This window comes from Callospermophilus lateralis, chromosome 9 (genome assembly GCF_048772815.1).
Source record: "Callospermophilus lateralis isolate mCalLat2 chromosome 9, mCalLat2.hap1, whole genome shotgun sequence".
NCBI lineage: Eukaryota > Metazoa > Chordata > Mammalia > Rodentia > Sciuridae > Callospermophilus > Callospermophilus lateralis.
In genome coordinates, this window is record NC_135313.1 from 43,741,133 (window position 1) to 43,759,360 (window position 18,228).

The 18,228-nt window shown below is 36.4% G+C and overlaps 1 protein-coding gene across 1 annotated transcript in view; it reads right to left on the reverse strand.

Annotated features, from left to right (window-relative positions):
• Ankar (ankyrin and armadillo repeat containing) overlaps positions 1–18,228 on the reverse strand; it is a 71,655-nt gene that overhangs the window by 32,266 nt on the left and 21,161 nt on the right. The window contains exons 7-10 of the mRNA XM_076866644.2: positions 6,500–6,701; positions 4,840–5,048; positions 1,894–1,998; positions 277–518 (exon numbers count right to left, since the gene is read on the reverse strand). Of these exons, the coding sequence (XP_076722759.2) occupies positions 277–518; positions 1,894–1,998; positions 4,840–5,048; positions 6,500–6,701 (758 nt within the window). The remainder of the gene's footprint in view (positions 1–276; positions 519–1,893; positions 1,999–4,839; positions 5,049–6,499; positions 6,702–18,228) is intronic.

Sequence of the window (18,228 nt, forward strand, 5' to 3'; positions counted from 1 at the left end):
ATTACATATATAGAACTCAATTTTTCATATCTCTGGTTGTATACATAATATACTCACACCAATTCATGTTTGTTCTAGCATCTATATGAAGGAATTACTATGAGACAAGAATGTTCTATGAGACCAGGGGATATACAGCTCAGTGGTAGAATATTTGTATGGCATGCATGAGGCCCTGGTTCAATCCCCAGCAACAAACACAACACACACACACACACACACACACACACACACACACACACACATATACAATGATGTTCTGTGAAAAGAGCTTACATTTTTGGCAATGGCATTCTTGTCTGCAGATTGAGCGATATCATACAGAATGACAGCACAGCGAGAGTGTAGTTCAGGTTCATCAGAAAGCAGAAGGTTAATCAAAGCTGGGATGCCTCCTGCTTCTACCAAAGCATTCACTACACTTAGATGAGTTGAAATATTACTCAATAACCCAACAGTTTTGCATTGTAATTTTATTTTGGGAATTTTTAATAGGTTGGTTAAGGCAGGAATGGTGCCTGAAAAGAAAAGACCAAAACAAAAAAGCACAAATTATTTGAAGTTAATTTATCTTGACAAGATTTAAATGATGTTTATGGGCACTGCAATATAAATCATTAGCAAATAATTCTATAAGATATAAAACAATAATTTTAAATTACATGAATATACTTTTCTTTCTTATCCCTAGTATAGGAAACTCTCATTATTCATAGCACAGAATCATACATTTTAAAACATTTGTCTATAAAACACTGTACTTTGGCTTACAATCATTGATAAATTTTTGAGCTATCACATAGTAGAGTTCAGCTTTGGTTATTGCATCAATTTTGTGTGAGTATTTGTGCAATTATTTAAAGATACTATTATATTTTATCCTTATCTTATACCAATTAGCAAAAAACAAAAAGTGCAGAATCTAGTAAAATTCAACATTAGCCTCATTATTGGAAATTATTTGGCATGGTGAAAATAAAGAATCTGGCTTCAGTTGGATGCTTGTTATATCAGTTCAATATGAAATAAAAAGATAGCACCTTATAGAACATACACAAAGAACTGGAAAATATGGTATAATTAGGGCTTTATTTATATGTTTAGCTACCTGAAATGAAACATCCTTTATTACTTAAGTCTATGGTTAACTTTTTTTGGACAAAGAACTTTTTTTTACATGCTCTTGGGTGACTGTCTATAATTAAATAATTTTAATTAATTGATCCAACAATGCTTACAGAGCATTTTATCTGTGTTCAATAATCCACATTAGGGTAATGCCTACCATATCCAACAGGACAGATAGGGCTTTTTTCATCATTTCAGGAAGTTATATTGGACAGTATTGTTCTCAAAAGAACTAGGACATTAAACCATTGTATTAATGAGGGAACCAGGCTAGAAAGGCTAAGAAATTAATTTTAATTCTAAATGCACAGATAGTTACAAATCCAGCCTAACACTTGCTCTGCTATTATAATTTTAAAAGTAAATTCTGCAACAGAATTGGGATAAACTCTAAATATAAGAGTAGTATGATAAGTAATTTATTATTAGTTTTTAAGTTTGTGAACTTTAAGAGAAATAGAATTTCTTTAAAATTTATATAGTTTTGAATCCTGTGCAACTTCCACATGAAAAATAAAATAAAATAAAGTATTGGATTTTGGGAAAATCTTATAGTCAATTAAAAAGATTCTTTTACAATTTAAAAATATATTAGGGCTAGGGGTACAGCTCAAAGTAGAAGGTATGCTTTACATATACAAGATCCTGAGTTCGTTGCCAGATCCACCCCCTCAAATATATTTTTAAAAAAGTGGTTGACCTAAATATAATAGAGCTCTACTTAAAATAACATAATAAAAATATGGCTAATTGATTTTGCATTACCTGCATCCAAAATACATTTCCAGTAGCAATCGTTTGCTAAGCAAATTACTTCTAAGGACATGACGGCCATCATCCTTCGTTTAAAACTTTCACACTGCAACATTTCTGGTAAGTATTCAACAAAAAAAACACAAGCTGTAATTCACATAAGAGATAGTGAAATGATGCGTTCTGTTTCCATATAAGCAAAGCTAACCCAAGGGTTAAGATCAACGTGGTGACCAACAACTGCATGCATTAATTTCTCCTCTGGGCATAGCCCTCTCTCTGTGAGGTGCTAAAAAGTTGGTATCTGAAATGTCTCCCAAAGGTCCATGTGTTAAAGGCTTAGAGCCCAGCTCATTGCTTGCTATTAGGAAGTGGTATAACCTTGAAGAGGTGGGGCCCAGTACAAGGTTTTAGATCTTTGAGGGTGTGCCTTTGAATGTCCCTTTTTCTTCCTCTTTTTTTCCACACTCCACTGTAAGGTTAATGGGCTTCCTCTGCCATAGCTCTTGCCATGATGTATTTACTTTCCTGCATAGGCCTAAAAACAATGGGGCCAGCCAATCATGGACCTCTAAAACTGTGAGCCAGAAAAACTGTCCTCTTCCTAAATTGATTATCTCAAGTATTTGTTACATCAACAGAAATCTAACAAAATAAGGTATGAGAAATATCTACAGACATATCCTTTCTTTATCTCTTTATCTACCCATTCTATTACCAAATCCATGATGGTACAACTTTGGTTAGTTTACTCATGGAACTGTTTTGAAATTCAGCTTCCACTCCAAGGACTAATCCTGGAGACTTCTAATAAACTAATTCTCTTTTACCCATAGGGGAAAAGGTTAGTATAAGGTGGAAGAGCTGTTGCAGAACTCAAAGCAAAGCAACAAGCCAGATGTTCATGTTTACTGTTCTGTTTCTTCATTATCAAGACTTCTAAACAATGGTTGTAGGAAGCAGTGGCCATGATATTTTGGGGTATTTTTTTTTTGTCATTAAAAAAATACTCCTGTTTTTGTTAGGAGCCAAACTTCCTGCTATTAAGGTAGGTATTTGCAATGGTTTAGTCTATTAAAAATAACAAGATAGTCCTCCCTCTCAAAAGAATGAGAGGGATGGGGATATAGCTCAGTTGGTAAAGTGCTTGCCTCACATGCATAAGGCCCTAGGTTCAATCCCCAGCACCACAAATAAATAAATAAATAAATAAATAATAAAAGAATGATATATAATGATATATATGCATATAAATAAACACTGAAAACTTTTCCAGCATCTCTTGGGGTTGATATACTTGGAATATTTCCTATAACCAAGCAAATTCTAAAATTGGTACTAAGCCAGTTTTGAAACCAGATATTCAGACTTCTGAAACCAGGGAAATAGGGTTGAAAATCTTAAATTTATTTGTCCCACTAAATATTTATAAAGTATTGGGGGAAAAAATCAGGCTTTACTGTCCAATTATTTTATTTTTGCTTTAATGTGTTTTTATTTCATATTCATGATTTATAGGTAAATGTTACTAAAAGGCCTGTAACAAAATATTTTTTGTGACCTTACCTTCTTTGTGTTTTTTTTTCCTGGGGGGGGGGGGAGTTCATCTCTCCAAATATAACCACTTTGATTTCCTCCTAATACCTTCTGCTCTTTACACATCTCCATATTTCTACTTATTTCCACACACTGCAACATTTTGCTATATCAATTTTAGATATTATTTACCAAATGTTTTATGAAAAAAAAGGGAAACAAGCTCTTTCAACACTGCACTGCCATTTCCTCTTTCTTCCCTTTGATCATATTTATAGCTTTTAATGAAATCAATATTCAGCACTTCATTAAGATGCCTATATAAATGCTATTCATAGAAGAGTGTTATAGTATAGCATAATTGTGTTTCATATCTCACTTTTATTATCTCTCAGTGTAGGTAATAATTTCCTTATTTCATTTTCTTAGAATTTTTGCTACCTATGGACAAATTCCTCCTGCTTTTTCCCTCTAGGGCGGGGTGCACAGTTCCATTCAGCCTTTACTGTCACCCAAGAAGTAAACTTTGCTTCTCTCTTGGGCCAGACTCTCAGTTTCCCAGGTCCTTTCCCCTTCTGTTCCTCATGGAGAATCTAGCCTCAGTATCTTTGGGTCTTTCCTGGTTAGGCTATAAAGAGAGCACTTCTGACTAGCACTGCTGTTTCTTAAGTCTTTTGAGGAACTGGTGTAGGTTCTAGAGGTTCTCTGCTTTTCCATCATTGGCTTGCAATGATTTTCTCTAGCCAGCTAAGTCCTAAGACTTGCACATGTTTCCATCATCTTAACATTTTACTACTGCTGTATCTTTTCTTATTTTTCCTTGAATGCTTTTGTGCTACCAGTGGTGGTGTTATTATTTAATCTTCATATAATTTTATTGGGGTCTTGAGAAGGAGTAAAATTATATGTATACATTGCATTGGTCTAGTAACACTTTCTGTTATAATATTTCTGTCTAGATGGACTACAAATTTGGGAAATTTCTCCAAACATAAGTTTTCATAAATTATTTACCAAAATATGAAAAGTGTGCTGAATTTGTCTCTAAATTAGACATTAAGGAAAAACTTAGAAGCAGCCTTTTCCACTTAAATTTTATTTTCCTCCATTTTTTAAAAAAATTCACCTTTTTGATGGAGTGGTTTGGTTTCTGAGAACTTTGTAAAATAAAAATAATTGTGTAAAATATAGTCTTTTGGGGATACAGATCTTTAACTTAGAAATAAAACTACTTTAGCATACAAAAGTATAGATCTTTATCATTTGCATTTTTATTTCTGATTTTAATTTGTTTTATTTCATTATTTTAAACATATAAGATATATGTATCATTTTATTTGACCCATTTCTGTGTAAATATCAATAATTAAGCCAAATAACTAGAACACTTATTTACAAAGAAATTATATATTCTATACTCACCTACTAAAGTTCTCCAAACTGGAAGTTCAGGAATATTTAATTCTATTATATATTTGAGTACTTCTGTGTGAAAGGTTAGCACTGATAAATGAATTATATTATTTCCTTTAATATCTGTTTTTCTCCAGTTAGCACCAAGAGAAAACAGATATTGAATAGTTTCCAGTGCTCCTGAAGTAGCAGCAAGTAGCAATGGAGTACACTGATTCCTAAAAGTCAAGGAATACATTAGAATAATATTTAAGCACACTTATAGTGTCATATTTAATTTTTGTTAAGCTATTCCAAGTGCTGTTGGAGGCACTCTGATTTACACCAACACCTTCTTTCTCTTCCTTATGAATTCTCATCCTGTATATTCCATATGCAAACAGTTTGCCTCCACTAATTGTCCTTAGTATTGGCCCCTGTCCTCCTTCCCAACATATATATATATATCAAGTCTTAGAGTTTATTTAAAAGTTTATGATGCACAAAGATCTTATAATAAACTATCCTTTCTCCTCCTTTCAAAAATTCTTGAGTGAAGGGAAAAGGAAGTCAAGTATTTTTAGCACATTTCACAAATGATGGATGAACCTAAAGCTCAGTTAGTAGTTATGCCATTTCTTCATACTTCATTTCCAGTTTTCAAATCCCAACTTTCTCATTGTAGCAGAAAGTAACAGCTTTTATGAAAAATCCACCAATGCTTTTTAGATAGTAAAGATCTTTTGATTGTACACATGGCTGTCCAGCCCAATATTACATCCCAACCTCCTTTATAGATAGGTATGACCATATGAGCATGTTTGGTCAACAAAACATTAATGGAAGTTACATGGGCCACTCCCTAAAGAGAAAGGAATGTGCCAATACTTTTCCTCTTTCTCTCTTCTCTTGGCTAAAATGTAGGCAATAATGGAAGTGGAATTGTCATTGTGTACCATGGAAGCCATAGGTGAAGGAGCAACAAGAGGAAGCCAGTGCCCTTATAACTGTCAAATAAGTATGCTAGCCTGAGGCCACTGAATAATAATGGACTGGCTAGACCTAGGAAGACATAGAAAAACATGAATGAAATATACTTTAAAAAAGGTTCAGAGATTCAAAATACTAACTTATTTTTTAGATTCCTAGACAAGAATGTACCTTCAGAAGAAGTTATGCCTCCATCCCAAACATTGATTCCCAACTAAATTGTGAAACAAAAGATTGGGATGTTTTATTATTTCAAAGTATTCTTTTTTTTCACTGTATTTGTCTTCCATATTACTACTAGATATCCCCCTGCCCTTTTCATGAGGAGTCAAGGGCTACCTCATGGTCGCATAAGGTCCAATTTAGAACAGTGTTCTAATGCCTAGTCTCAGGCTTCTTCCAGGGCACTAAGTAATTAACCCGATCAGTGAATTTGTGGAACCATATTATTAGGACAAGGTAGGAAAATCTCCCTAGGGCTCAATCCTTATTCTTCCAGAAAGCATACGTAAGTTGATAGAAGATCTTATCTTTTTAAATTCTAAAGATAAGTGGTAGGAGAAAAAGACAGTGATCAGATCAGAAAGGACTTCAGAGTTAGCTTTGCCTATGTTTCAAATCACCCATATCAATCATGTCTTATAGTGTCAGTGTATGAAAAAAGCAGAAATTTATATTCTTATGAATGCTTAAAACTTACTCAGCTGTAGCCTCAGCTTCTAGCAAAGTAGGATCCTTCCTATAAAGGACAATGATGATGCAGATGTTGTCATAGAAAGCAGCAAAGTGAATCGGCATCCATCCTCTTTTTTCAGAAAGTGTGTAATCAGCTTTGAAACAGAGTAGACAGACAGTTGTTTCTAATGAGCAAGCCTGTGCAGCCAGGTGCAGAGGTGTTGGGCCTACAATGGGTGAACAATTATGTCAGTCGTTAAAGAATTAGCACTCCTATAAAGCATGCCTTTTTGGTAGCCAACCACAGAATTTAGGATTATATTAATATAAAAATCTCCAAAATAATTACTGTGAGGATAAATTTATTTAACTCAGGATATCTGACCATTAAAATATCACATTTCTTTATAAATGAAGAAAAATAAATAACATTGAAAATATTAAATATTTGAAATTTTAAAATAATTGTAAAATTAGCTATTTCTTTTTATTTTTTATTTTTTAATTTTATTCAAATGCTTTGTAGTAAGAAATAAGATCCTTTGAAATTGGAAAAAATATATTTACAAAAGGCCTCTCTGTCACTAAATCTAGTGGGCATTTGTATTAGCTTTTCATTCTGAGGAAAATCACTTAGGACAATAGATTTATTTTGGCTCAGTTTCAGAAGTTCATGGTCAGTGGGCTCCTTGCTTTGGGACTGAGGTGAGGCAGAACATCATGGTAAAGGGGCAAATAGAAGAAGGTTTTTTCTCAGCCTATAGCAGCCAGGAAGAGGGGGCGGGAGCAGGGGTCAGGAAAGAATCAAGGACAAGAAATAAATTCCAGGGCATACATATTCCCAGTGGCCTACTTCCTCCGACCATGTCCTACTACCTACAATTTCTACCACCTTCCAGTAGTATTCAGCCATCAATGAACACTGATGATGTCACAGCCCTCATGATCCAACCAATCACTTCCCAAAAGCCTTACCTGAGGTCAGCTGCATTGAGGACCAAGCCTTCGATACATGAGTCATTGGGGGACATTCCAGAGCCAAACCATAACTGCATGTCAATTCTCATTTATCTATCAACAGTATTTTATTTTATACTGTTTACCACTTCTTCCTATTTAAAATAGTTTCTTCCCTTTGCATTGATGATATCATAGTCTCTATTTTTCTTCCCTCACCTGCTACTTCTTTGCATTTTTCCTTTGGGACCTTCCCTTTGTCCCAGTATCTAAATGAACCTTAAGGCTCCATATTAGACCCTTTTCTATTCTCAATGGTTTTATTTACCATCTGCAAATTCATGCCTTCCAGGATATGTCTTATTTCTTCTCTGAGCTCCAGATCTTCAACAACAATATCTCACTAAAGCATCTCCACATATCATATCCTGTCCTTCTCTCTAAACCTGGTCCTCTTTCATTCCTCCCTAAATCCGTGAACGATATCACGGTCTATTGGAAACAATATATGAGTTATGGGTTTGTTTGAGCCAACATAAGGCAGGGAAGCTGCTTTTCTGGGAACTCCTGAGTGGAATTCCCTGGTTTGAGAAAGCCCAGATCATGCTGGAACTCTGCCTTAACTCAAAATCTTAAGATCAAACACAGAAGCCCAGAAATGGACAAAACCTGCCAAGCACCAAACAACCTGTTTACTACAAGATCCCTGCTATACTGAAACAAGACCCCTTCCACACTGAAACCATATCCCAGACTTTGATGTACTTCCCCTTAAATAAGGAATTGGGGTCTTTTTCAATTGTTCAGCTCCAGTTCCTATCAGAGCTGGAAGAACCATCAGATGCCCCGCTTTCTAAATCTAATCTCTGGCTTTGTCTTTATTTCTTACTGATTATTCCAGGCTTTTTATTTTCCCAGGCAACTTACACCTCCTAGCAGGAACCTGCTCTACTGGGGTGCTGGTTACCTTGGCATAAAATTATCTAATTGAGCCAGGAGGCACAGTGGCACACACCTGTAATCCCAGCAGCTCAGGAGGCTGAGACAGGAGGATTGCAAGTTCAAAGCCAGCCTCAGCAAAAGCAAGGCGCTAAGCAACTCGGGGAGACCGTATCTTTAAATAAAAATACAAAATAGGGCTGGCAATGTGGTATCAGTGGTTGATTGCCCCTGAGTTCAATCCTCAGTAACCCCCTGACTCTGCAAAAAAAAAAAAAAAAAAAATGGTCTAATCAGTTCTAGGAAAAAAAAAACCTACAATGCTTCTTAACACCCCCCTCTCATTTCATCTCTATAATCAGTTCATCACTAAGACTATGTATCTCAAAATCCTATCTCCAATGCTACCACCATCCTGATCAAAGCCATATTCGCCTCTTAACTAATGTGTTCACCTTGTTATTTCACTTACCCTATCCATATTTTCAAATTGTAAGCTTGGTATTTTCATCTCCTTGCTTAAAACTTTTAAGAAGCTTCTCAAGGCCATCTGATTACAAGTAACAACCAGCTACAACTCTCAAACACCCAAACACACTTCACTTTCTTCATTCTGGCTTTCTTATAGCTCCCCAAATGTAGGGTGATCATACATCCCATATTGCCCAGGAAAGGTCTGGTCTGTCCTATTCTACTACCATAATCATTAGGAGTTGCCCCTTTTGTTTTCAAGACTCCCTGACTTGGATGATGCATTATCTGGTCATGCTGGGATATTTCTGCTCCCTGACATCTTCCTTCTACCAAACAACTCCTCTCTTATCAGACTCTAGTTAACTCCCATTCATTCTTGAGCTTAAATGGTATTTCAACAGTGAAGCGCCATATTTCAAATTATTGCTTAATCTTCCAGTTTCTGTTTTGGCATGTGAGGAGCTTAGAAACCATCACTCCAGAACACACAGTGCTGCATGCCTGTAATCCCAGCAACTCTGGAGGTTGAGGCATGAGGATTACAAATTTAAGGCTAGCATAGGGAACTTAATGAGCTCCTGTCTGAAAATAAAATGAAATAAAAAGGACTGGGGATGTGGCTCAGTGGTGGAACACTTGCCTGGCATGCACGAAAACCTAGCTAGGTCAAACCACCACTCTCCCTGTCCTGCAAAAATAGATAAATAAATAAATCTGCTGCATCCTAACAAGTAAAAAATCCAAACACAGTGAAAAAAATCAATATCCCCTCTTTGATTCATCAGAGAAGTGAGGTCACAGGGTAAACTGATGCCCCCCAAATTAGAGAGTCAGACAGGTAGATACAGAGAATCACAACTTACTGGAGCAGAAACTCACAAACAAAAACTTCAGTGGAAACCAGTAATGGGAGAGGAAAACCTTAACTATAATTGACAAATTGGTAGAGACTCAGCATGAACAAATGTAAGAGTTAAAAACTATAGGAGCTGGCTGTGATGGCATACACCTTTAATCCCAGTAGCTCAGGAGGATGAGGCAGGAGAATTTCAAGTTCACAGCCAGCTTCAGCAAAAGTAAGGAAGTAAGCAATTCAGTGAGACCCTGTCTCTAAATAAAATACAAAATAGGGCTGGGGATGTGGCTCAGTGGTCGAGTGCCCCTAAGTTCAATCTCTGGCACCCCCCACAAAAAAAAAAACAACTAGATGGACCAATTATGGGGGGAACCCCATGCTTTTATGTGTTTTATCTCCAGGAGCTCGTTCAGACCCTCACAGTGGATATAGTGTTAGAGAAAAATCTCTTCATGCTTCTGGCAGGAAGAGAGAAAATATCCCATTTTGAAATACTCCAGAGCATTCTGTTCTTAACAAGGTCTACCTTCAGGAAAAATTATTTTATCATGCTGGAATTTTCTCAGAGACTGACTCACCTAAGGGAAGGGGAAAATGCCCAACTCCATCCTCCTTTAGACATCCTGTTCCACTTAAGGGATAGAAGGAGTGGACCAAGGAGCACTGGTGAAATTTACAGTCCAGATGCATACAATCACTAACAGACTGAAATGTAATATAAGACTATAGAACACTTTACCTCCATTCATACCTTATTATTACATTACTAAAGGCTTACTTACCAGTTACTTTGACCAAGTACATCATGTTCAGTTATAAAGATAAATTTACAGGACATACTAAAAATCACAAAACATTTTATAAAGACAAGAGTAAACATCAGAACCAAACATAGCAGGAATGTTGGGAATATCAAATAGGGAATTTAAAACAGCTATGATTAATGTGCTAAGTGTATTAATAGATAAAGTATATAGTACTCAAGAACAGGTGTGCAGACAAGGAAAATCCTAAGGGAAAAAACAAGAAGAAATACTAGAGATCAAAACCACTGTAATAGAAATGAAGATTGCTTTGCTTATTAGTAGACGGGATATAGCTGAGGAAAGAATTTCTGAGCTTGAAGATATAGCAATAGAAACCCCTCAAACTAAAAAGCAAAGACTGAAAAAAACAAGAAAGGAAAGGAACCCAAGAAATATTTGAAACAATAATGACATAATATTCCCCAATTAATGTCACATATCAAACCATAGATCCAGGAAGCTCAGGAAAGACCAACCAGAATAAATACAAGTGAACAAACAAACAAACAAAACAATACATCTTAGTATGTAATTTTCCAACTAAAGAAAAGAGATTTTAAAAATATTCCTGAAAGAAGCCAGAGGAAAAACACCTTATTTACAGAGGATCAGAGATACAAATTATACCCACTTTCTACCCAGAAACCATGCAAGCAAGAAGAATGGAGTGAAATACAGAGAAAGACACTATGAAACTAGAATTCTTCACATGGTGAAATTATTCTCCAAAAGTACAAATAGAATAAAGACTTTCTCAGATAATCAAAGCTTGAAGGAATTTGTTGCCAGTAGACCTGACTTGAAAGTCATTGAAAATTTCTTCAGAGAGAAAGAAAATTATATAGGCCAGAAACTTAGCTCTATAATGGAAAGAAAGAAGGGCTTTAGGGGGCCGGGGTTGTGGCTCAGTTGTAGAGCACTGCCCTAGCATGGGTGAGGCCCTGGTTTCAATCCTCAGCACACATACATACATACATACATACATACATAAATAAATAAAGTTGAATTTATTTTAAAAAAAAGAAGGATATTAAGAGAATGAAGAGATGAATAACAATTTTTCTTAATTGAACTAATAGATAAGTGTTCAAAATAATAATAATAACAAAGATTTCAATTACATATAGAAAAAGACAAATGCTTATTTGTGCATATGCACAAATTAAATTATGGCAGCAATGATATAGGGACAGGAGGAAGATTTTAAAATATTTTGCTATCCAAATACTTGTACTACCTAAGTAGTATAGTGTTGTTCGAAAGTAGACTTGCATTATATTTATTGTAAAAACTCTAGGGAAGTCATTGAAAAAGGTTTTAAACAGAAGTATAAACAATATGCAAAGGAAGAAGAGAAAATAACATCATATACAATGCTAAATTAAACCATAAAAGGCAAAAAAAAAAAGTGTGGGATAGAAAAACAGGAACAAAAAACAAGAGCAATAAAAAGAAAAGAGTCATAAGTATAGTAGATATTAATACAATACATCAACATCATTTTAGACCTCAATGGACTAAATATACCAATTAAAACACAGGGATCATCAGAATTGATCAAAAAACAAAATCCAACTAAAGTGTGAACAGATTAATAACCTGTGGTACATCCACTCAATGAAATATAATTCAGTGATAAGAAAACAATGATTCATCAAGCCATAAAAAGACTTGGAAAAAATGTAAATGCATATTACTACATGAAAGAGGCCAATCTGAAGAGGCTGCATATTTTATGAGTTTAACTAGATATCATTCTGGAAACCATGGAGGCATTTAAAAGATCACTGGTTACCAGGGGTTGAAAGTAGGGAGAATACTGGAGACAGTGAAACCATCTTGTATGATACTACATGTCATTAACCATTTGTTAAACCCATAGAAAGCAAAACACCAAGAATAAACCCTAATTTAATCTACAGACTTTGTGTAATGATGTGTTAATACAAGTCCTTAATTTTAGCAGATTTGGCAAGATGTCAATAGTGTTTTGTTGGAAGGTATATATGTTTAGGAACTCTGTGCTTCAGTTCAATTTTGCTGTAAACCTAAAAACCACTGGGGGAAAAAATGAACTTTACTAATTTACTAAAAGTCACAGAGAGGGAGAGGATTGGGAGATGGAGAAAGGGACAGAGGGGACAGAGAGGGAGCAGGGGGAGGGAGAGAAGAGGTAGAGGGAAGGGGCAGTGGGGGGTTAGACATTGCTTAATTTTCTTCAATTTGGAATGTTCTGTCCATAGCAGGCTAAACAGTAATCATTTTCAAACCTAAGTTCTTTGCTTTTACTCTTCTATTCAACTGAAATGCCATCTTCCTTCCTTTTTGCCTACCTATACTACCTCAACTTGATGGCCTAAATTGAATCTCACTTCTTGTTATAGTCTGGATCTTAGTTGTCCCCCATAGGCCATATGTTAGAGATTTGATTGCCACCCTGTGGTACTATTAGGAGATAATGGTACCTTTAAAAGGTGGGGGCATAGGAACTCTACCCCATACACAATAGCCTCAAAAAAAAATTTGTGAATCAATCTAACAAAAGAGTGAAAAGACCTCTACAATGAAAACTACAGAACACTAAAGAAACAAATTGAAGAAGACCTTACAAGATGAAAATATCTCCCATACTCTTGGACAGGCAGAATTAACATTGTCAAAATGGCCATACTACAAAAACATTATATAGATTTAATGCAATTCATATTAAAATCCCAATGATATTCTTCATAGAACTAGAAAAAGCAATCCTGAAACTCATTTAGAAAAATAAGAGGCCCAGAATAGCCAAAGCAATCCTTAGCAAGAAGAGTGAAACAGGAGGCATCACAATACCAGACCTTAAGTTATACTCTAGAGCCATAGTAACAAAAATGGCATGGTATTGGCACCAAAACAGATATGAAGACCAATAATACTGAACAGAAGATAAGAAACAAACCCACATAATATGGTTATCTCATACTAGACAAAGGTGCCATAAATATACAGGGAGAAAAGATAGCCTCTTCAACAAACAGTGCTGGCAAAACCAGAAATCTATATGTAACAAAATGAAATTAGACCTAAATATCTCACCCTGCACCAAACTCAACTCAAAGTAGATCAAGTACTTAGACTTTAGACCAGAGACCCTATGCCTACTAGAAGAAAAAGTAAGCCCAAATCTCCATCATGTCAGCTTAGGAACTGACTTAACAAAACTCCTAAAGCACAAGAAGTAAAATCAGGAATCAGTAAATAGGATGGAATCAAACTAAAAAGCTTCTTTACAGCAAAGGAAGGAAACAATCAACATAGAGAGCCTATAGAATGGGAGAAAATCTTTACTACATGTACCTCAGAGCGTTAATCTACAGGATATATAAAGAACTCAAAAAACTTAACAACAACAAAAAAAATAACCCAATCAATAAATGGGCATAGGAACTAAACAGACACTTCATAGAAGAATAAATATGATTTGTCAACAAATATATAAAAAAATGTTCTCTACCAATTCTCTACCAATTAGAGAAATGCAAATCAAAACTACTCTGAGATTCCATCTCATTCCAGTCAGAATGGCAATTATCAAAAAAACAAGTAATGGGGCTGGGGATGTGGCTCAAGCGGTAGTGCGCTCGCCTGGCATGTGTGTGGCCCGGGTTTGATCCTCAGCACCACATACAAACAAAGATGTTTGTTGTCCACCGAAAACTAAAAAATAAATATAAAAAAAAAACACAAGTAACAAGAAATGTTGGCCAGGATGTGTGGGGGGTGAAGAGGACACTCAGACATTGCTGATGGGACTGAAAATTGGTGCAACCACTCTGGAAAGCAGTATGGAGATTCCTCTGAAAACTTGGAATGGAACCACCATTTGACCCAATTATCCCACTCCTAGTTTTATACCAAAGGACTTAAAATCAGCATACTACAATGATGCAGCCACGCCAATGTTTATAGCAGCTCAATTCACAATAGCTAAAACTATGAACCAACCTAGATGCCCTTCAACAGATGAATGGATAAAGAAAATGTGGTACATATACATAATGGAATATTACTCAGCCTTAAAAAAGAATGAAATTATGGCATTGAAATCAGAATTAGACAGGCAGTTAGTATAAATAGGTAAATCAAGTCAGGTCGGATCAAGGAGGCCAATTTGAGTGAGTCAGAGAAGTTGGAGATTGCCATCTGAGGGAATGAAATGCCTTCAGAGCCTTCCACCCTATCAAGATAACCTGCCCCTGCTCCAACCTGTTGCTAAGGTAACCTATCCCAGGAATTGCCCCTCCCTACATTGAGTTGTAAACGGTTTTAATTAATATGTCCTGGGCTGCTCCATCCTATGGGGCCCTCCCCATTCAGCCACCTGTTTCTCACCTTTTGGCCATCCCATCAAGCATCTCCTGGGCCTATTCATGTATGCAGGAAAGAGAAAGATAAGGGGAAGAGAGCAGCAGAACAAAGGAAGCCTAGGACATATAAAAAAGGGCAGAATGCCTCACTTCTCATGATACCAAGATACCAGCTATGGACCCCTTCTCCCTCCTTGGAGAAGTCTATGTTACCTCTTTTTAAATAAACCCTGATTTATACGCTTGCCTTGGTGTGCTTCTCTAATGTTATACTTCAATAGGATGGAACTGGAGAATATCATATAAGTGAAATAAACCAATTCCAAAGAATCAAAGGCTGAATGTTTTCTCTGATATGCAGATGATAATTCACAATAAGGGGGTGGGGGCTAGGGAAGAATAGAGGTACTTTGGATTACACCAAGGGGAGTGAGTGTAGAGGAGGAGGTATACAGGTAGGAATGATAGTGGAATGAATCAAATATCATTATCTATATGCATATATGATTTTATAACCTGTGTAACTCTATATCATGTACAACGCAAAGAATGAGAAATTATACTGATGAACCCAGCCTAATTCCACCTTAAGATTGTGAGCCATCTTGTCACAAAGTCATGAAAAGTTAATTTCTGTTTTAGTATAAATTACTGTGATTTCTAAACTTGTTTGGAATTCCTGTCTGTGCCTTGAACTCACCCATGCCTAGCTTTTCCTGACCAGATAACAACCCTTTCTGAAACCTCAATGGTGCCTCATAAATTCTGATGCTGGAATCTAAATTTATTCCCTACCTTGAAATGTTAAGCCATGTAGATCATTAAGCTACTATCTGCCTTTGTATTATGCTTGTTGAAATCCTGTTATCTGTAAGTTCTCAAGACACCCCCCCTTTGCAACTTTTTGTGCTATAAAACTATGCTCCTAAAGAGCTGGGATACTGTTCTATAGCCCAGAGTTTTCAGAAGAGACAGTCCTGGCCAGAATTACAAGTTTGCTTTAATTTGACTTAAAATTGGAGTCAGTAGTTTTCTCTTTACGTCATAGTTTAACAATACTCCATTTATGTATGATGTGTCAAAATGCATTCTACTGTCATGTAGAACTAAATAGAACAAATTAAAAAAAAAAAAACGTGGTGACTACTGGAAGGAAGGTAGTTACTGGGGACATGCCCTTGAAGGGGATATTGGAACCCTAGACCTTTGTCTTTCTCTCTTTCTCTTTGCTTCCTGGCCACCATGAGATGAGCAGCCTTCTCTGTCACATGCTCCTGACATCCATAAAGTCCTACCTTGCAATAGGATGAAAAGCAATGAAGCCAGCCAACCGTAGACCAAAACCTCTGAAACCATGAGACAAAATAAATCATCTTTTTATGTTGTTTTTCTCAGGTATTTTGTCACAGTAACATAAAACTGATTAACATACTTCTCTAGAAGGATTTTGGAATCTCTCCAGAATATGTCCAGAACATGTCCAAGGGAAGTCACTTGCACACACCTACCCTATAGGAAATTACAGTGAGTAACAACAAGCACACTATTGTTACTCACTGTAATTTCCTATAGGGTAGGTGAGCCAGGTACACTTCCCTTTTCCCCTCTGGGTCTACTAATGTCCCTTTACTACCCTGGCGATTTAGCTACGACTATGTTCAAGAGAGAAAACTAGGTAAAACTGGGGTGTCAGCACATGTTCAGGCAGGATTAAGACTTGGCATATGTCAGACTGAAGCTGGAACTTTGAGAATCTGCTGAGTGTTGAGGAGATGTGTTACCCATAAATCCAAACTGGAGCCACGTCAAGCTAGCACTCTTCAATGGAATAAAAAGGCCTCACAGGGAGGGTGGAAATGTGGGTAGTCAGACAGGAATATGGGGAAAATGTATGGCAAAAGTCTGTTAATATGCCAGGCATGATGGTACATGTGTGTAACTCCAGTGATTCAGGAGTCTGAGGCAGGATGATTGTAAATTCAAAGCCTACCTCAGCAAAAGTGAGGATGGAGATAGTGCTGGGGATGTGACAGCTCAGTGTTCAAGTGTTCCTGAGTTCAATCCCTAGTATCAAAAAAAAAAAAAAAAAAAAAAAAAAAAAAGTCTGCTACACTAGCTTGTAAGTGAGATTTCTGAATAGCCTCAATCATGGTTGGTCTCAATCCATGAAAATCAGTTAGCTACTCTCAGCAGGAGAAACATAAAAATGACCTGAAGAGTTCTTCCCCCCACTCCTAGAAACATGTCAGGCTCCCCACAAATACTGTTTCCTCTCAAAAAAAATTTTTTTTTCTGTATAACCTCAAGGAAAGAATCCAATTCTTATTTCCTCCTTTACTACTGAAAGTGTGCTTAATAGAACCACAAAAATGTTGGTTTCCACCCTTGTCCCTCTGAATCAGAATTAGCATTTTAACAAGATCCCTGGGTGATTCCTACATACAACAGAGAATTATGGAGCCTACAATGAAGATGATGGTGAGGAATTAGAAATGCTGTCCTAAGATACAGTAGAATCAGAAAAGTTCTCAAGGTATTTATATAGTCTAAAAACACTATTCTCTGGCTGTGAACCTTGTAGTTGGGACCAAGAGCCATATTTATCTATTCCTCTGAATTTCCATAGTACACACTGTGTACACACATAGTACACACTACGCCAGTGATCATCAAAAGCTACCTGTACTCAATTACCATACAATCATTTAATAATTATTTCCTGAGCACCTACTAAGGCTAGGCATTATTCTGGGTCCTAGGGAACTCTGGCAAACAATAGAGACCAAACCCTTGTCCTTTGAGGTAACTAAATTTGAGTGAAGAAGATACAATTAATTTTATATAAGGTAGACATAGTGATACTTGGAAAATAAAAAGCATGAAAGAGAGAAGCATGCTGTTGTTACTCACTGTAATTTCCTATAGGGTAGGTGAGCCAGGTACACTTCCCTTTTCCCTTCTGGGTCTACTAATGTCCCTTTACTACCCTGCTCTCTGCCCCTGCAGATTTAGTAACCCTTGTCCTCTGGTTTCTTGTCAGGGTCTGTCAATGGGAGCACTGGCAGGAAATCAGAGGAGGCCTAAGAATGAGGCCCGGTTCCCTCTCTAAGGTCATTTCAGGTTTGCTGTATTCCTCCACCACTGTAAGGTGATCAGTTCAAGTAACTATCCCCTTCCCTTGTCAGTTCAGATCTTTTAAAGTGGTTTATTTATAAATACACTCTCCTTGAATTATCTTAGAGTGTGGAGGTCCAGTTTCTCAATAGAGAAAGGTGAAACATCATAGTTTTCTGTTGTTCTCCATACCCAATATTTATATCAAATCTGTTGCCTCATACAAGAATGATCATTCCAGAGTTGGAGATGTGGCTCA